Source organism: Eretmochelys imbricata, chromosome 6 (assembly GCF_965152235.1).
Source record: "Eretmochelys imbricata isolate rEreImb1 chromosome 6, rEreImb1.hap1, whole genome shotgun sequence".
Classification (NCBI taxonomy): domain Eukaryota; kingdom Metazoa; phylum Chordata; order Testudines; family Cheloniidae; genus Eretmochelys; species Eretmochelys imbricata.
The window spans coordinates 100,907,299-100,928,354 of NC_135577.1; the positions used below are offsets into that span (position 1 = coordinate 100,907,299).

General features: G+C 39.2%; 1 protein-coding gene across 3 annotated transcripts in view; it reads left to right on the plus strand.

Moving 5' to 3' along the window:
• The window catches only part of TDP1 (tyrosyl-DNA phosphodiesterase 1), a 116,323-nt gene that overhangs the window by 1,035 nt on the left and 94,232 nt on the right, over positions 1-21,056 (plus strand). For all 3 annotated transcript variants that reach the window (XM_077819249.1, XM_077819251.1, XM_077819250.1), the window contains exons 2-10: positions 1,533-2,089; positions 3,939-3,982; positions 4,837-4,892; positions 8,637-8,733; positions 9,625-9,659; positions 14,340-14,432; positions 16,563-16,733; positions 17,670-17,748; positions 19,871-20,056. In XM_077819249.1, coding sequence (XP_077675375.1) covers positions 1,537-2,089; positions 3,939-3,982; positions 4,837-4,892; positions 8,637-8,733; positions 9,625-9,659; positions 14,340-14,432; positions 16,563-16,733; positions 17,670-17,748; positions 19,871-20,056 — 1,314 coding nt within the window. In that variant the 5' untranslated portion in view covers positions 1,533-1,536. The remainder of the gene's footprint in view (positions 1-1,532; positions 2,090-3,938; positions 3,983-4,836; positions 4,893-8,636; positions 8,734-9,624; positions 9,660-14,339; positions 14,433-16,562; positions 16,734-17,669; positions 17,749-19,870; positions 20,057-21,056) is intronic.

Sequence of the window (21,056 nt, forward strand, 5' to 3'; positions counted from 1 at the left end):
TCATGAAAGCTTATGCTCAAATAAATTTGTTAGTCTCTAAGGTGCCAAAAGGACTCCTTTTCTTTTAGTCTAATACAGTAGTTCTTCACCTTTACTGCAGCCTGCACCCCTTTGGTTCTCAAAATATGTTCTCTCACCCCTTATCAAAAATCATTGAAGTAGGTCAGTTCTTTAAACCTAGATATATTTTTGTTTGTATATTACAGTAATCGTTAAAAAATGTATAATAATAAATACATAGGTTTGATGAAACAAAGTAGTTGTACATACATGTCTGTGCTTAATTTGTGTTTTTGATGATTTACTTTCTTAAAAAATCTGGCATGTCTCGCACCCCAGAAAGGGCATCTCGCACCCCCAGGGTGTGAGTGCACCCCAGGTTAAGAACCACTGGTCTAATAGATACAACGTATATGTACTGTACCTTTTTCTCTCTCTTTACAAATAAGTGCCAGCTATCTCAATCCAGCCATTAGTTTATGGCTGATTTCCTATAGGCATCATGGCTCTAGATTAGAGGCTATTAGCCTTACAGTTTTTCTTTTGACACAGGTCTTTCATTTGTTGATTTGACCCCTGGATTAATAAACTAGTTGCCTTTCGCTTCCTGCTGGCTGTTGTTACATGTGCAGTATACTAGGGATAGTTGCTGAACTGGTTATGAAAGTAATTAACCTGAACCTCAATCCTTTTTCCTGCTTCAGCCTTTTAAATAAGGTTTTCTTTTCCCAAGCTTGTTTTTTTAATAGTGGTTTCCCCATTGGTTCGTAGCCTGTCATTTCGATGTGCTCTCCCATTGCAAAAGTCAGTAGGTCAGTAGTTCTCAAACTTTTGTACTGGTGACCCCTTTCACATAGCAAGCCTCTGAATGCAACCCCGCCCTTATACATTAAAAACACTTTTTAATATATTTAACACCATTTTAAATGCTGGAGGCAAAGCGGGGTTTGGGGTGGAGGCTGACAGCCTGTGGCCCCCCCCCATGTAATAACCTCATAACCCCCTGGGGGTCCCACCCCCCATTTTGAGAACCCCTACAGTAGGTGTTGTAGTCTGTCTCCCAGGCTTAAAATCTTGATTTTAGGATCGCTCTGGCCTTAAAAGTTAGGTCAAACCATCTACATTGTTCAGGGGTGTGAAAAATCCACACCCCCTGAGCTATGTAGTTAAACCAATCTAATCCCCAGTGCAGACAGCACTAGGTCAACTGAAGAATTCTATATATTCTGTTTTCTGTAGACCTAGCTATTGCCTCTTGGGCAGGTGGATTAACTACAGTGATTGGAGAACCCCTCCTGTCGCTGTAGTGAGTGACTCCACAGTAGCAGTTTACATGTAGACGGAACCTAAATCTTGCATATTTGGAGGATTTCTAAGTGAGAAGCTCTCTGGATGACCCCTTAAATAAGAAAATCTCAAAGGCAAGGTAAAAGCTCAGGATGGTTAATGAGTAAATAAGCTCTGGCAAGGAAAATGCCCTTGTGAGAAGTACAGTAGGCATAAAGCACAGCTTTTGTGGGTGTTTTTTTCAGAAACATGTCTCAAGAAAGTGAGCATGGGAGATGGACGGTATCCAGCAGTGATGAAAGTACAGAAGAAAATGATGATGCTGAGAAGCCATCTACATCTTCTTTGTCTCTCAGTGGACATGGCAAAACTAGTGGATCACAGTACCCATGTTCAGAGGCCAGAAAAGTTGGTCAAAAGAGAAAAGCCTCCCCTGTGAAATTCAGTGATAAAAGTTTTTCTACAGAGATTTCACCAGCAAAAATCCAGAGAACTTCCCAAGAAGGTTTAGGCTGGTGCCTTTCAAGTAGTGATGAGGAACCTGAATCTGAAGGTCAGCCGAAGCATGCACAAAAGGAAGCAGTCAAAGAGGAGAAATTCAGTGCACCTAAAAAGCAGCCTTCACATAGATGTGAAGATAATGAGCTCCCAGTGAGCCAAAAGCCAGAAAAACATTATAAGGTAGCAAGTGAAGGCCAGGACACTTGGGATTTGTTGAATGGAGGGAATCCTTTCAGATTCTTTGTCACTAAAGTCAAAGGTATTAAGTCTAAGTACAACTCTGGAGCCCTTCACATAAAAGGTGAGTGTTTAATTCCTACAGAAACAGTGTTTCAAGTAGAACGGGAGCATTAAAGAAAGCGTTCTTGTATATGTGTGTTGTAAGTATGTGTAAGCATTACTGTAATGTAGCTTGACTTTCTTAACACACAAGTCGTGAAATTCAGTTATAGTCCCTCTTTTGGAAATATGTAATATATGGATGGTATAAGCTGTGTTTTATGGCCATAACCCTTTGGGTATCCCAATACAGCCTCTGGGTTAGAGTGCACCCTTGGAATGCATCTACCTGAGAGAGGTTGCATGGTGCTTGCATTGCTTCCTTCTGGGGTTCTGCTGAGGGAGAAGGATTTGAATTCATTATTAGGATCTTCTAGGAGTCCCACCATTGGAGGCTCCCTGGAATAAAGTGCATTTCCCAGGTGCTGAATTACCTACCCCTCAAAATTGGCAATTGCCTTATACCACTGTGAATGCTCTTATTGCTGAACTTTTAAAGCTCTTGGATCTGCAGTCCTAGAAATGACTGGAGATCTGGGTGTAACCCAAAGTTGAATAACTCCTTCTGTGTGGAGTATTGACACTTCAAAGATGACACACCAGATAAATAGGCCAGTTATGGCTGATGTGCAAAAAATAACTTCATATTTCTTAATACATATGTTGTACATCTTGAACTTCAGCAGCAATGTTACACTAACAGTCTGTGTACATTTAATTAAATAGTCATAGTGTGCATTTATTTCAGTATGAGAGTTGTGGGCTGACCTTCAGCAAAATGGAAGTGCTTGTACCAATATGAGTGTACATATTTGTAGCCCTGTACTTGTGTACAATGAAATTAAGTGATGAGAGTCATGCCTCAGGGTGTGGTTGATTCTTTAGCCAATATTCTCACCAGTGTTGTATGCCCAAAGTGCTGATGTGTTGTCTGACGGATCCATACCATGAGATTTTAAAGGAGTAAATCAAGATGCTGAGAATTCTCACATCTTTGACTTCAGTGGGACTTGAGGGGTTTCATCTTTTCTCAGAAGTGCTCTGCATCTTGCTTGATTGAGCCCTGAACTAGGTGATAGTTTTTGTGCATTTAATCTGCAAAACCAGGTTTTGTGGGAAGAGTCTTAAAATATTTCATCTGATAATATTTTGGGAAAGCATGCATGTGATTATATTTTGAAGTAAATCTTTTAGTGCTTCACACATTGCATTATCTGTGAGCAATCTATTATAAATTCTAGTACACAAAGAATATGAAGCTTCTGTCTTGGGCCTGCAATAAGACTCTTGTGTGGCCTCATTGACTTCAGTAGGAGTTGACCTCTATGAATCCAGTTGCAGGATCAGAGGCTGTCTCTGTGCTCTAGCTGCATTTGCTTCTCCTCCTCCTTCCCCTCCCCCCCCCCACCCAAAAAAAAAAAAAAAAAAGTGGGAAAATGCTGAATTGTTGTCAGGAGACTCAAGTCCTTCGTGTCCAGCACAAGCATAGTATGGACAGTATCAGTACAAATATCTTCACGTTACCTTGCCGATGTTCTTCAAATCTGTTTTGGAGGGCCTACTTTCAGAGGTGACAGGGTAGCTCATTCTCCATTGCTCACTATATTCTTCCATTCTCTGCTAACAAGTTTGCTATTTTTTTGGTAGACAGACAATCAATGAACTGGTCTGTCACCCCAGATTATTTCACAAACAGTTGCTGATGCTGCTTGTCTGGACTGCATTTAAGCCAGCAATCTAGATGAGGAAGTCTCCCTATCATTTTACTAGGACCATGTGCAATAGTAATTAACAAATTGTTACAAGATCTAAAGTGTATATGAGTATTTTACTAATAAAGATGTGGTTAATAGTGTGTTGTTTTTTAATAGATATTTTGTCTCCTCTCTTTGGGACTCTTGTATCTTCTGCTCAGGTGAGTTTTATGTCTTGCTGTTTTGTTTTGTTTTTTTCCCTTTCAAATTTTGAACTCACTTTCAATGGTTTATGCTGATATAATTCCATTGACCTCAAGGCTGCTACTCTAGACTCATCCAGTGTAACTAATATCAGAATCTAGCCCTTCCCATTTAAATATAACTGGAACAGTGGGAAAATACTTAAAAAGCCACACTTTCTGAAGGAGACATTTTATGTCTGAGTGAAATATTCTCTCTTCTGTTCAAAATTCAGGCTAATCCTAAAAAACTTCATCTTAGGCTATGTTTTCACTTTCAGTGGCATTTAGAGTACAAACACTGCATGCCCAGCTAGCATGGATATCAATAGCAGTGTAGATTGGGGAAGTACAGCCTTGGTGAGTAGAGTACGGACACGCTGGATCTTTTGTGTATGTACCCTACACTGCGCTCTATGCTTCCAAGCAGTGACTCCCATGAGCCTGTTTTTATCAGTGTAGTATCTAGCTGCCTCTCTGCTGCTGGAGTCTTTCCCCACAGCAGTGTAATGAAAAATAATATAAAGTGAGCACTGTACACTTTTTGTATTCTGTGTTCTAACTGAAATAAATATATTTGAAAATGTAGAAAAACATCCAAAATATTTATAATAAATGTAAATTGGTATTCTATTATTAAGTGTGATTAATCTCATGATTAGTTGCTATTTTTAATAGTTTGCCAGCCCTACTTGAAATGTACTCTAAAACATAATAAGTACTGCTGTACACACCAGTAATTTTCAGTGCAAAATATTTCTCCCTGTAGTTGCTGCCTTAGTGAAGTCTTTGCCCTTTTTTTAACTGGCCTTTCCTTTTCTCTCCATTGTAAGTTTAACTATTGTATAGATGTGGAATGGCTCATAAGACAGTATCCACAGGAATTCAGGTATGACTTTTTCAGGATATTTTAGAATTCTGTGTTAAATCATAATGATTTTTTGTGTGTGTGCATGAAAATTACTTAGGCCTGGATGCACAAAAAGAGTTAAGTGGCTAGGTCCCTGGTTTAGGTGCTTAAGTCCCAGTTTCAGCTTCACTGCAGTGCACAAAACTCTGCTGAACTCATGTGGCACCTAAGTTTTTGCTGTAAAAGTTTTCTAGGTGCCTGTGTTTCTGCCTCTGAGCATGCACACTGCTGCCTCACCCTAAGTGTTTGGGAGCCTATCTTCTGTGTAAGTCTGCTGACCGCTGGTGCCTAGGTTAGCCAGCACTAAAAATGTCAAGGACAGGGCAGGCTGCAAAAAAGAGAGCAGATTCTCCCAAAACTGGAGGTTAACACTGAAGTTGGACTCACCAACTAGTCACGAACTGTGCTTCTGATCTTCCACACTGGTTATCCAGAATCTGAAAAAAAGAAATCACGCAGCCCCATTTATTCCAGTTCTCTGGCTCCCAGTCAGCACATAGGTCCAGTAAAATGAGGCGTTATTTAAAAACTCTGCTCACTGTATAAAATGTTCTTCTGATCCCCAAAGGGCCAGCCACATTACCGGATCAATATTAGTTTGGATCTTACCCAGAATACCACATTGCCAGCCAATCTTTTAGTATCTAAAATGAAAGGTTTATTATAAAATAAAAGAAGAGAGTTGTTAAATCATCAAAATGGTCAGATACATACGTAAGACTTCAGAATCCATATATCAGGTTCTTAGCAGCATTTGTGAGTTTTCTGGCTTGTAGAATCCCTCTGGAATGCATGCAAAGTTTGGATGGGTCTGTCAGTCCTTTCCTTTGTTCAATGCTTCAGTCTGTAGAGAAATTACCAAGGTGAGAAGCAGGATTGAAGACTAAATGGAGAAGATGCAATTTCCTTTTTATATCCTTTGCTATGTCGCTTGTACTTACTTTGTCCCAAACACAAATTTACAGCATGTGGGAGTCCCCTGGTCACCAGCATGTCTCTACATGTCCTGCTGACTCATAAGAAACCCCTGGCTTCTCTTAATGGGTTCATTGTATAGCTGATTGCCCTTCATGGCCCATCCAACTGGCTAGATGGTGCTGATGTCAAACTGTCTGGGCATGTGACCCAGAAAAATGGCACAGGTTTGAGATACAGATATATTGCACATTTATAACACACAATAGAAAGACGATACAAATATATAAACAAGATTATCACACTTGGCAAATCCTAACTTTTCTACTGATCCCTTACATGGCATATCTTGTATAAGATTCATGGCAATTTTATAATACTGGTATTAGTAATATTATAAATGGTCACACACATTCCATACAGTGTTGCAAGCCCTACAACAATTCACAAACCAGGGTAAGATAGGCATTCGAACACCAAAGTCACATGCAGGGCCTGATCTGGTAGGAGGACTCTGGTCACGCTTACAGCACACTTGTGGATAGAGTGGAGTGGCGTGGCGGGGAGATAATAATATTTGGGATTGTGATAGTACCCAGGGGTCAGAGTCCAATCATTCTGTGGGTGCTGTGCAAACATAGTTGCTGCCCCAAATGATGAGCAGTCTGAAAAGACCAGAAACAAAGGAAGGGGAAGTGAAAAACAACATACAAGCAGAATAGTCTGTGTGGCAATAGGCACATTTTTTAATTCCTCCCTTTAACTAACACACACACACAAAGGGTCTAAGTAGGAAGAAAACAACAAGGTACTTCTGTGGCTGGTAAAAAGATTAAAAAATACAAACTAGCAGGGAGAAGCGTACTAACAGGCAGGCTCAAATAAATGAATAGCTTTAAGCCCTAAAACTGTATGGCCTGGATATACAAAAGGAATTAAGTGTTGAATGCTGAGTGTCTTAGCACCCAACATTTTGGCACCTATAAAATCACTGATTCACAAACCCTGAGTTTTGCATCTGTGCTCTCTACAGAATAAATGGGGAGAGAGGCACCTTAGACTACAATTGACAAAACCCAGCTAGGCAAGGCTATGCTAGGCAAGGAGCTGCTAAGCTAGCCAATGGGAGATGCCAACAGGAGGGTGTGTGCTAAGCCCCACCTATCTCATGGAGGTATAGGCATCTAAGTCCGGGCTGCAGGGAGGTAAATATCTCTGTCATTCTCAACTGAGACTCTTTCCTGGAGTTAGGCTCCTGTGCTGTTTTTTGGAAGAAGCCGGGAGGGGGAGAAACTCCTTCCTTCCCTTACAACTTTTAGACCAGTGGTGAGGGTACTCACCTGGGTTGTGGGAGACCCAGAGTTCAAGTTTTCCCTTGGCCTGAAGGGGAGAAGGGATTTGAACAGGAATTTGCCACCTCTCAGGAGAGTGCCCTAACTGCTGTTTTATTCTGATGTGGGGCTCCCTGGCTCTCTCCTGTTTGAAGCTGTTCCACTTTGGATGAATAATTAGTCATTTGGGCGAGAGAGAGCAAGCAGGAGTGACTCTGTAGCCTGGTGGTTAGAGCACTCACTCAGGATGTGGGAGACCCACGAGCTAGTCCTCCTGTTCCAATGACTCTTTAACAATGAAGCTTCAACAGGACAGATTGAGGAAGCCCAGTATCAGAATATATCCTAGTTCAGTGGTTAGACCACTCACCTGAGAAGTAGCTGATCCTTAGGCAGAGGGGGGACTTGAACCAGGCTTATTGTTTTCTTCCTTCTTAGACCCCGTGTGTGTGTTAACGGGAGGAATTAACAAAAAAAATACCTGTTGCTCTATGGACTATTTTGTTGGTATGTTGTTTTTTCACTCCCCCTTCCTTCGTTTCGTGTCTTTTCAGACTGGTCGTCATTTGAGGCAGTGAGTATGTTTGCATAGCACCTTGAATGATAGACCTCTGGGTGCTATCACAATACCAATTATTGTTAATATCTCCCTGTCACTCCACTCCATCCTTATCTTTGCGTGCTGTAGGCTTCTAAACAAAATGTGTACATCATTCTCCTAAATGTCACTTTGCTGTTTCCATCACACTAGAAATGCAATGGAGTGGAGCATTAGGGAGTGAATATGACTGTCAAAATGCTGTGGTGAACTTTGAGCAGGAGTGCTATGCAGATCACTACCTAAGGGAGCCTTTCTCAATGCTTCTGAATCTAAGATCTTCCAAGGGGATTTTATCTGCTGCTTTCTTCTTAGAGACAAAAGTGGACAATATATTTTATTGGACCAAGTTCTGTTAGTGAAAGAGACAAGCTTTTGAGATAGAGAGTTCTGGGTGACCTGAAGAAGACATCCATGTAGCTTGTCTCTTTCATCAAGTGCTTCTTCAGGTCACCCAGAGCTCTGTGTAGTTCAAAAGCTTGTCACTTTCACCAACAGTTGTTGGTCCAGTAGAAGATATTACTTCACCCACCTTGTCTCTCTCATATCCTGGGACCAGCACAGCTACAACAATGCTGGAAGCCTGCCTTCTGAGACAGTTTCCCTTATGGTCTCTAAATCGCTCCCGCTTCTCTTCCAACTGAGTTTGTAGCACTTCTTTCTCAGAAGCTTATATCCTAATCACTTCTTTAATTCCTTGGTGTTATTGATTGGCAGTGCAAATTATACCTCCCTTTCTTTGCTAGAGTTTGGGAGTTGGGAACCAGAAATTGTAGCTACATGAAAGAGCAGCTACGGTAAATTGCTGCCTCTGGGTAACCTGCTAACCCACCTGATAAAGTTTTTATTAAAATCATCACTTTTTAATTTTGTTTTAAGGAAAAAACCATTATTAATAGTACATGGTGAAAAGCGAGAATCCAAGGCTGAACTGCATGCCCAGGCACACCCATATGAAAATGTTCGCCTTTGCCAGGTAATTCACTCTTAACTCATCCTTCTTTTGACAAGACAATATCGTAACCTCTGCTGGAATACCATAGTACAAAGGACTATGCTAGCATAGATCATAATATTGTAGGGCAAATGGTGTTTATGAAAATTCCATTTGTCTTCACACTGTTTTCCTAGTAGTGTATTATGTATGGTAGAGGATTTGTTTGTATATAATGTCATTCAGTACCTGAACATAAATCCTACAAGTTTTATGGGCTCCACAGTAAGCATGCTTTATATTCAACCTATTACTGAAATAAGAGAGCCATTTCTTTAAAAAAACAAAACAAAACCTCCTCCTAAAGACATGGTTATGTATTTGAATATGTAAATTAGGTGTGACTTTTGGTGTTGCAACTACTAGATGCCGGTGATTAACAAATTAAAATATTGTACTCCCAAAATAGCGGTCTGGAGTGGTCTGAGGGATTGCTTCTCTCTCCCTGGGCAGTGTAAATAAACAGTGTAGAAATACAGAATTGCCTTTCATCTGTAGTTTCTTGTATGTCTTGCTCCTCTCTCCCACATCAAATAAACTTTAATTTTAACTGCCTGCAACAGAGCTGTCACACCCCAGAAGGCTTTGAGTGTCTTTGGAAACACTGCTCTTACAATACCAAAAGAACTTTGGCCTAATGTCTCAGTCACAATAATGGTGAATGGTGTAATATGTAAAGATTATTCACTTTTAGCAATTGGAGATTGCATCTACAGGTGCTTGGGGTAAAAGTGGCTGTGTTGTAATTTGGTGATTTCTCCACTAGAGAGCAGTAATTGAAGCAAAATGCAAGCTGCAACCTTCTCTCTTTTTGATTGTATTAGGATGTTGGTTTTTTTTAATGAAATAATTACCTAATTTTCATTGTTCTAGGCTAAGCTGGATATTGCCTTTGGAACCCACCACACGTAAGTAATTGCTGTGAAGCAGGAAAGTCCAGTTTTAAAGATAATGCTGGGGCTACTGTATAAAATGTATGCATTATCTCTAATGCTTTAAAGAACAATTCATAGGGTGGGAAAGCTGGGTTATAAAGATGCTTTTGAATTTAAAGGCTAGTCTGTACATTGGTAGAGACTGAGGTTTCAAAGAACTACATAGTGTTCCCCATGGTATTTACAAATGTTTATAAGTGGGGCCCTACCAAATTCACAGTCCATTTTGGTCAATTTCATGGCCATAGGATTTTAAAAATAGTCAATTTCACAGTTTCAGATGTTTACAGTTGAAATTTCACAGTGTTGTGGTGGTGTAACCATGGAGGTCCTGACCCAAATGGAAGTTTTGGGGGGTTGCGGGATTGCCACTCTCCTTCTGCTCTGCTGCTGGCAGCAGCACTGCGTTCTGGCTGGGCAGCGCCCAGCTCTAAAGCCAACGTTACTGCCAGCAGCAGCCAGAAGTGAGGGTCACAGGATATGTGGGGGTGGTCCCCTGGAGCCTGGCACATGGTAGGAGCTCCCAGCTGGGGTGCCCCCAGCCCTGCCCCATCCCTACGATAGCCATATAGTGCGGGGGAGATCAGATTTCATGGTCCATGATGTGTTTTTCACAGCCATGAATTTGGTAGGGCCCTATTTATAAGGATCACAGTGCTTTGTTTCATTTCTCAGCCATAACTAACTCTCTCAAGGAGACTTAATGTTTTTAGCCTGTTACTCTTTTTCTCACTTAATAAGTCATGGATTTCTAGTCTTTGATTTAAAAAAAATTATTCTAGGAGATTAAAACATGCTGGCTTCTTTTTTTAAAAGAAAAGTGGGAAAGGGGGGGCTTGCAAATTTACAAGGATAATTGCTTAGCCAGCAAACTGAAGGTAGCAGAAAATCAAATTTGCACATAGTCCAGGAATTAAGGCTTCTGTTCTGTAATCAATCTTGGACAGATTTCAGTAGGCCACTCAAATATGCTGCACTCACTTTTGCAGTTACAGTTCTTGCTTATGGCGCAATATAAACATGTATCTTTACAAATCTGGACTAATGGCCATTCACTACAAAAGCAAGTTTAAAAGAAAGCTGATGTCTCTTTGGAAAGTTTTAAATGGTGTGTCTGTGTGTGTGCGTGTATGTATGTATGTATATATTTATTTAAGATGAAACTGGCATTTTATGGTATGCCTGTGTTTGACAGGATGTATTGCTGAAAAATGACACTTGTGACACTGTCAAGATTGGAACCTGAACATTGGATAATAAACCACAAGTGTCCTTTCTGCATTGTTACTGATAACAAGCTAAGAACTTTTCTCTGTTATTAAAACAAAACAGTTATGGTGCAATTCATCTGAATGCAGATGGTACCCATAATGCCCTAAGCACTACTTAAGCAATAATAACTTGGTGTTTAATGGTGCCTATGCTGGTTTACAGGTTATCTGAACTGGGATTAATTTTAATCCTTGATGCTATGTCAGTATACATCGTCCCATGATCACATATAATTTAACAGAGGAGAAAGGCCACTGCTATATGGTTTGGGACCCCTCTTCTCCCCCATATTGATATCATTGCTGTTTTCCAGTGGCATGTTTTATTCCTGTACAATTTAGATTTCAGACATGTCAGAAAAGGCTGTTGCAGAGTGAAATTTCAGGACATCTCTGATGTCTCTTTTTCCTATCTATTCTTTGGTTTAGAAAAAAATTCTAGGAGAATAAAACAGGTTTGCTTTAGAAAAAGAAAACAAAACTGGGAGCAAAAGGGTTGGATTTTTAAGTAACTGCTCCAGATAGGAGTTTTGGAAAATGGGAAAACTGTCACAAATGGACTCTTTACAACTCGGTGTAGCAGAGTATTGAGTTTGCAACCTGCAAGCCAAAGGTAGAAAACTTCCTTAGTTACTGGACACTTTCTGGGTTTGAGATAGAAAAAAGGTACTTCTTGGATTTCAGACATTACAACACCTAGCTCTGTTGAAATTGGTTACTGACTTTTTATGGAAACTTATAAAAAGGTGAAATGAAGGTAAAAAGTGGGTTTGAAAGGATGAGCATCTTAAATGAACTTTCTCATGAATATGCCTGCAGCTGACCTTCATCTTGTTTATCCAGGGAGGGGAATGCAAGAGAGGGGGGGGATAAGAAATCAGTACTTGTAACAAACAAGAAGAGTCATACTGTTCCAGTCAGTTTCTCTCTCTGGAAGAGACAGGCTGTTGTCTGTTCCTGAGTCGAAGAAATTAGGCTGCAGGAATGAGTGGTTATTCTTAACATTGTTAATTGTTTATTTAAACAGAAAGCAGTTCTATTGTTAAGGTTAAGCACAGCTGGCACTCCACTATCATCCTTTTTTAAAAAAAAAAAAAGCCTTCAAATGTTTTTGTCTATAATTAATTAAATGGCATGAATAACATTGTATAGCATAGCATGAACATCCCAGCTTCATTAAAGTATTCTCTGTATGCTGCATTTTATTTTGTTCCCAACAATGTATTTTGAGTTGTTTTAAATGATCATATTAAATGTTATAGTTCTATTCGACCCTAATGTTTTGAAAAGGTGCATCCTCTGACTGCCTTTCAGAAGTGCATTACCCAAAAGACCCAGGCCATTGCAGATGAAGCTTTGCGGTCTCCAGTGGGCCCAGCAACTGAAAATATTTTAATCGCAGACCTTGGAACATCATAAAACCCTTCTCATTCCAAGACATGCAGAGAAGACTGTAACACGGGTGTACCTTTCCTTTGTACGTTTCTGTTGGTTTGCTTTTGTGGCTTCAGGCTGCACAGAGTCAACCACTGTGTTTTAGAGGCTGCTGGAAGAGTATTTTTGACAGCCGCTGTTAACTTTAACTTGATCATTCTTATAAAGATTATCCTTTCATGGAATTGTAGGACTGGAAGGGACCTTGAGAGGTCATCTAGTCCATCCCCCTGCACTTGTGGCATGATTATTATTTAGACCATCCCTGACAGGTGTTTGTCTAACCTTCTCTTAAAAATCTCCAATGATGGAGATTCCACAACCTCCCTGGGCAATTTATTTCAGAGCTTAACCACCCTGACAGGAAGTTTTTCCTAATGTCCAACCTAAACTGCCCTTGCTGCAATTTAACCACGTTGCTTTTTGTTTTATCCTCAGAGATTAAGGAGAACCATTTTTCTCTCTCCTCTTTGTGGCAACCTTTTATGTACTTGAAAACTGTTATCATGTCCCCTCCCAGTCTTCTCCTCTCCAGACTAAACAAACCCAGTTTTTTTCAATCTTCCCTCGTATGTCATGTTTTCTAGATCTTTAATCATTTTTGTTGCTCTTCTCTGGACTTTCTCCAATTTGTCGGCTTCTTGCCTGAAATGTGGTGTCCAGAACGGGACACAAAAATTCAGTTGAGGCCTAATCAGCGCAGAGTAGAGTGGAAGAATTACTTCTCGTGTCTTGCTTACAACACTCCTGCTAATATATCCCAGAATGATGTTTGCTTTTTTTGCAACAGTGTTACACTGTGGACTCATATTTTGCTTGTGATCCACTGTGACCCCAAATCCCTTTCTGCAGTGCTTCTTCCTAGGCAGTCATTTCCCGTTTTGTATGTGTGCAACTGATTGTTCCTTCCTAAGTGGAGTACTTTACATTTGTCCTTCAGACCATTTATCCTGTTTGTCCAGATGATTTTGAATTTTAATCCTGTTCTCCATAGCACTTGCAACCCTCCCAGCTTGGTATCGTCTGCAAATGTTGTAAGTGTAGCTCTATCTAGGTTGTATTTCCTTAGTTTGTTTATGAGAAGGTCATGCAAGATAATAGCACAAGCTATACTAAAGTCAAGATATACCACATCTACCACTTCCCCCTATCCACAAGGCTTGTTACCTTGTCAAAGAAAACTATTAGGTTGGTTTGACACAATTTGTTCTTGACAAATCCATGCTGACTGTTATTCTCTTCTAGGTGTTTGCAAATTGAATTCTTAATTATTTGCTCCATTATCTTTTCGGGTACTGAAGTTAGGCTGACTTTGACACAAACTGTAATGTAAAAATACTTATTTTATAGTCTAGCCACACTGGATAAAGAATTTGATGTATGAGTTTCCAAAAACTACATTATGTTGAGATCCCTAACTACTTTGCCTTAACTATGTCATGAGCTCAAGTGAAACTACAAGATCTATTTTCAATAGTGGGTATTTCAATCCCAGTTGCTGAACACTAATGTTCAAAGATTAAAGCAAAATTTCTGAAGATGGTATCAGCCACGTGAGTTTAGAGTTATATTCTGTAATGGTTAAGAGACTACATGATACTATGCTAAGGAAGAGATGGAAGTCCATTGTAAACTCGGTTTGCACTGCAGGGGTGTGTGCGTGCGCTTGCTCGCACGCTCACTCTCACACTCTCTCTTTGCAAGATCCGGGTCTTTATATATATATATATATTTATTTTGGTTCCAGGTCATTATATGACCTGAGCTCCGCACAGGCTCAGGAATCAGGCTGCCTAGACCTTACAAAGGCTCCAGTCCTTCATAGTGCAGTTAATTATCCAAATGATTTGGGAGGAATGGGGTTTAATAGAGCAATCTTTTGAATTTTTATTGTGCTCTATATTTTCTTACTATGATACTTCATTAATTTTGTGCATTTATTTCTAAGGAAAATGATGTTGTTGTTATATGAAGAAGGTCTTCGAGTTGTGATACACACATCCAATCTTATTGATGCTGATTGGGACCAGAAAACTCAGGGGTAAGCAACTGTTTGTTTTTTTTTTGTTTGCTACCTAACAGTTGTTAAATAGGGAGGCTACATGTCTCATGCTGTAATGTGTGTTGAAGATGACCTGAAAAATGAAGATGAGGAATGGACTTTTTTTCCCTCTCCACGTTTAATAAATAAGGCCTGATAGGTGTTCATGTGTAGTTTGGTGGTGGTGGGATGTTGTCTTACTTTTACTAACTACTGTGGCTCTGCAATGCCATGTCAGGAGAAACTGGATTTACTTGTGCAATCACAATGGACACATGACTGGGGATAAGATTTGGACTCTTGCTCTCTTTTTATTGGTGATAATTCATGAGAATAGAAAAACACAGGCTGACTTTCATATATGGAGGGATTTGAAAAACTATGGTAAAAATTTTAAATTTTTTTTTTAAATTTTAAAATTTAAAGTTAGTAACCTAAAGCCTCATCTAAGTCTTAAGGAAATACAGCTATTATTAATCAGTCATCTGGAAGCAACCACAATAAAGTATAGCTTTATTCTGAAAAGAGACGCTCTAAAAATGGTATCATGGAATGTTTAATTGTATCTCAGTTGTTTCAAGATCTAATTTGGTCAGCTTACAAGAAAGAACATACAGTATGCCAAGAATTTTTTTTTTCTTTTTTTAAACTTGGCTGCCTATATTTATACGCCTCAATCCATATCTAGACATCTAAATACACTTCCCTGTTTTCAGAATGAACAGAGCAACTGCATCTTTCATGGAAGTCAATGGGGATGCACCAGTTTAGTGCATGTGATAGTCACTTCGCTTGTTAGATACCTAAATGAGGTTTTAAGGCAGCTATTCACGTAGCTGAAGTCGAAGTATCTTAGTTCGAGTTACCTGGCCATCCTCACGGTGGTGAGTTGACCACGGCAGCTCCCCCATCCACTCCACTTACTCCTCCTGAGGTGGAGTACAGGCATCAATTCGGGATCGATTTATCACGTCTAGATGAGACATGATAAATCGCTCCCCAATAGATCGATCACTACCCGCTGAGCCAGCAGGTACTGAAGACGTACCCTTAGTGTCTCACCAACAGAAGTTGGTCCAGTAAAAGATATTACCTCACCCACCTTGTCTCTCTAATGTCCTGGGACCAACATGGCTACCACACTGCATTTGGCAATAAAATGTTAGTTTTGGGAACTTCGCTAAACAGCATACCCTAGAAATCCTCTCCATATAGCTTCTTTCTGCATAATTAGTTTCCAAAAGTTGTCTGTTCTTTTAGTACTCTCAGGAAAAAAAACTCTCCATCCTCCTTAATAAGGCTTTGGAGAACCCTGAACAGGAGATCTAGGGTTGTGAGGAGGCTCATAGGAGACCATTGTTTCTGCCATCTAGAACCCTAATCTTCTGAAGAGGACACCACTGACTTACTTTGAAGGAGGATGGTGGCAGATCCACACACTTCTCCATAGTAGAAAGAGTTTGGGGAGGTGACTGACTCACTCCTTTTTCTTGTGTCCCCATTTCTGTGCTGAAAGAAGTTTTGGAGTGACAAATGATTGTCCCCTTCCTTCTTCAAAGCATAAAGACCTTTCAGGCCCTCTAGCTTTGGTTCATTTAACTGTTTGTCATTTCATGAATTAGTGGATAAATCTATTTTGCAGGAGTGTAATTTTCAATTTATAGTGACAGTTCTGGATACAAGTATTACTAGTCAGTCCAAACACTGAGATTCAGACTATTATTTATTTAACATTTGTATATAGCACTAGATTTATGGGATGGGGATAAATAGTCAAAGTGGTGCACAGTCTGTGACCCAGTGAGCGTAATTGCAGTCTAGTGTTCCAAGAAATTTATAATAGATAATACATTTGCCATTCTGTTTTGACAGAATAATAAATTGTGTTCTTAATTAACCTTCCATTTATATCTGAAGAGCGAGCTGAGATTACTGTGCATGCTTGACAAATTGATTAAGCCAGTCATTTTATTAGTAATTAATAATGTGACTAGAATCATCACATTATTAAACTGTTTCTATCTGGCATTCTGACTGGACTGCTCGATCTACTTTTCTTAGAATATATATATAATGCAATACATAAGTGAATAAATATAATGCCTTAGTGTTTCTTTCCTACTTTTTTAGAATATGGCTAAGCCCCCTATATCCACGGCTGCCGCATGGAACCACTGGTTCTGCTGGTGAATCTGTAACCAATTTTAAGTCTGACCTAATACTCTATCTGATGACTTATAATTCCCCTACTCTCAAGGAATGGGCTGACATCATCCAAGAGCATGACCTTTCAGAGACAAGGTATGTATCATCTCAGGCTACCTTTTAATGTGGATACCTTTGGGTGCCTAGCCTCTTAAGAGCACAATGTAGGTTATACAGAGTTGGGAGTGTTTTATTTAAGAGATTTCTGATATATTGATTTTAAGAATTGCAATTTAATATTGTCAGTTAATGTATGTTAAGGGATGCAAAGTTCCTTGGCTTTTTATAGTAAATTTAGGATAAGTCACTGGACCCCAGAACTAAATTAAAAATAGTTTATTTAAATGTAGAGTTTGTAACCACCAACTGGGGTAGGGGCAGGGAAGAGGAAGCTGGAAGACCCTCTGTAAACTATGCTGGAAATGCTGAGAACCCAACTTTAGTGGAGAGAGAAACCTTTTCTGTACAAAAAAAATGAGAAAAGGATTTTCTATTAGCAATAGTAAAAAACACTCTGCTAAAAAGCAAAGAATAAATCTGTGTATAACTTTGGGAGAAAGGAAAGAGACAGTATGGAGAGGCTGGCATTTGCTATCAGGCTAGCAATCAGTAATGGACTATTGTGTAACAAAATACACTGAATGCAATCCAGCTACTCTGTTTGTATTATTAGTTCTGTTGTATTTATGTACACTGTATTTTGACAGTGCTAATGTATCAGGCCATGCTGATAAAGTTACTTAAATTGAAATCCGTGTTGAATCTTGTAAATGGAAATTATCCATGTAAATTTCTCTAATGTGCAGTTTTTTAGATTCAGATTGAGATTTACATGCTAAATGGAAGATGATGGCTTTGTCTATAAAATAAAGTACTCTGTCTTCCACTTTCTGTTCCTCACCTGGCAATTCTGGATGCTAGTTTGCTTGAATGCCTTATGTCCCCTGACTTGTTTTTCTCTTTTTTTTTTTTTTTTTTGGTTCATAATACTCCAAATCCTAAATAAACTAACATATATTTAATTTTTTTAAGAGTATATCTGCTTGGATCAACCCCGGGACGATACCAAGGCAACCAAAAAGAAAAATGGGGTCACTTTAGACTTAGAAAGGTATTGGAATTGTTCACTTTTTTCTCTTCTTTTTTTATTTTCCTTCTCTTTTCATAAATAACTTTTGTGCTGACTTCTTTTGGTTATTTTTAATCTTTCCATCTCTTCATTACAGTTTTCTAATGTTAACTGTAAGCTACTTAACTCCTTTTTTCCAACATATATGGCTGTCAGAATGACATTTTCTAAAGGAAGTGGGAAAACCATAGATTATGGACTCCATATATCATGATGCCAGACTTGTTACATATGTCAGTAAATAGCAGATCAGAAGCCATTTTAGTGGAAGAGGAATACTTACCTGAGTAGGCGCATTAGCAGAAGTTGTCAGTAGGCATGACAGAAGGAAAAGTCAAATTCAGTACAAACTGACCTACGGATAGGATCATTCAATGTTAATATTTAAATTGCTGCCATAGTCACTATTTGGCTCTAAATGACTTGGGAAAAAAAGTACTGTATATTTTTCAAGTGTGACTACATTGATAAGGAATTGAAAATGCAGGAGGTTGGCCAGCAAATATGATGGAACAAAATAAGCATATTCAAGTTGTCTTCAATTTTTGGCTTGCTATAACTGGTTAAGGTTAGGGAATAACTGAATTTTCTACATCACTTAGTAAATAATCAGTTATTAAGCCACATTCAGAAAGTTTCATACAATATTACATATTTTACTATAGAATATCTTTCCACTAGGGATTACTGTAAAAATACTCTATTTTTTATGGTTTTGTAGAGATTTATTCAGAATTGTAAGAAGATACCTCATGTTATCTGTTATATGCACATTTCCAAAGTTGAGAAGGCACACTATACCTAACACAGGGATTGGCAACCTTTGGCACATGGCCCATCAGGGAAATCTGCTGATGGGATGGTTTGTTTGTCTGCAGGGTCCGCAGGTTTGGCTGATGGCAGCTCCTACTGGCCGTGGTTCACCGTTCCAGGCCAATGGGGGCTGCAGGAAGTGGCGGCAAACACATCCCTTGGCCCACGCCGCTTCCCGCAGCCCCCGTTGGCCTGGAACGGTGAACCGCGGCCAATGGGACCTGCAGTCGGCCGAACCTATGGATGCTGCAGGTAAACAAATAGTCCCATCCCACCAACGGATTTCGGGCCACATGCCAAAGGTTGCTGATCCCTGACCTAACACCTCTTTGGCATGTGGTAATTTCATGCTCTGCCAAACTTTTTACCTGTCATGGTCAAGAAATTCTAACACCATCTTTCACAAATGTCAGTGACCTGTTAAATGTGTCATTTTGTCTCATTCATTTTCCACTCAAAGAAGTATCCACTCTTTGACCGCCCGTTGAAATCTGAGCTACATGCTCCCTCATTATGACATAATGGAAAGTCAGAGACTGCAGATAGCTTTCAACCTTTCACTGGACAAGGAAATTATAAAGGTTAGATTCCCCCTTGTAAAGTAAATGTTTGAATATGTATATTTATTTTATGGTTGGGATGAAAAACTCACCTTTTATAGTATAATGCAGCTCTCATCATGAAGGTGGTGTCTGTCCTTTTCTCAGATAATTTAATTGGCATTTACGGCCTTGTCAACTTTGGTTTTGTGTATTTTCCTAATTATCCTTTCAGTAAGAATATCTTAGAATTTTGAAGAGGAAATTTTCTGTGCCCGCCCGCCCCCTCCCCCCAATCCAGCCCTCACCCCCCAGTACACTTTCGGTATCACTTTCACTCTCTCCTGGGCATCTGAGGCTGGGAATTTTCAAAGGAGGCTAAGGGAGTTAGGTGCCTGATATCCATCACATTTCAAAAGACTTATGTGACTAACTTCCTGAAACATGGAGGCTGGGATTATCAGAAGAATCTAAGGATTCTGGCAGTTTCAGTTCATTTGAACAAAACTATTTTGTAATCTCTCTTCCCCATGGAAAAGAGCATCATGGTTTTGAATTTTTTTTTAAAGTTGAGTAGTGTTTTATATTGGACTCTTGAATAGATAATCCAACTTTTTTATTAGTGGCAAATGAAGTGCTTAATTATAGAGAGCATCAAACAAGATCTTAAATACTGAAACCTGGCTATACATTTTTTGTTACGTAGTTTGACACATTGAAGTCTAACACAACGTTTTTATTTCCCCAAATAGCTTTTGAAAGAGTATACATCACCAATACCAGCACAAGAATCTTGGCCGGTGATAGGACAGTTTTCAAGTATTGGATCAATGGGAGCGGACCAGTCCAAATGGTTGTGTTCAGAATTTCAAGAGAGCCTGATTACGCTAGGTGGTACTGTGAAGACTCTAGCAAAACCTGACATTCCTATTCATTTGGTATGTTTTCTAGGTGGTGGTGGTTGGTATTTTTTATTTAATGTTTACCGACTTATTTTTTTCCAATGTTCAGAATAGGATAACACAGACAAGTCTCGTTGTCAATATCAGTTTGCCATAACTTCTGAAAAAAATTATCCAGGATTTTTTACTTAAAATTGCCAAGGTGGAAGAATTTTTTTCTAGTTATTTAATGATAAAAGAATAAAATATTAACTGTACCCACGTGATGTACAAAATCCTAGAGCTATACTTAAAGTAAGCGTTAGAATCAGTTTGTTTCCGGCTTCAACTTACAGGACAATTCTCCAGTGTTTCTTAAATCAGGCATGAGACATTGGTGGAATATCGGCAGATGAGAATTAAGATTTATTCTCTCTGATTTCACTAAATAGTAAAGGGGATGAATTGGCAGAAAATATGCAGTTATTTTCTGTCTGCAACCGGTAGAGATGATAACTTTTGGTAGAACTAGATTTTTGGTATAGCTTTTTGTATTTTTCTCCCTTTCATAATTATTTCACAATTCTATCCTTTTTTGTCAAGGTAACTTGAGCAAAACTAGCCCCCTGGAGTTACCTCTTGAGTAGTATATAACCACATCTGTGTACTGTGCCACATTTTTCTCTATCCCAGTGGAAAAACTAATTTTAACATTTTTAAGAAAAGGATTAATGTAGCTATTTTAGCTCTACTATAGGATTTTGTCAACAGCACTGTGACCACCTGGGTTTTCACAGTCAAAGGGAGGGGAGAAATTGAGTTATGGAATTGTAGAAAGATCATTTTGCAAACTGCTATATATGAGAGTTGGCCATCACTAAAATACATCTTCCACTGGAGTAGGATGTAACAGTCATTCTCGAACAGCAACATAACATAATAGGTTTTGGGAAGAAAAGGGGAAGAATAATTTTCTTTTGAAATTGCAAGGAAAATATAGGGCTGGTTTACACTGAAAACTTACATTGGCATCACTACATCTCTCAAGGGTGTGAAA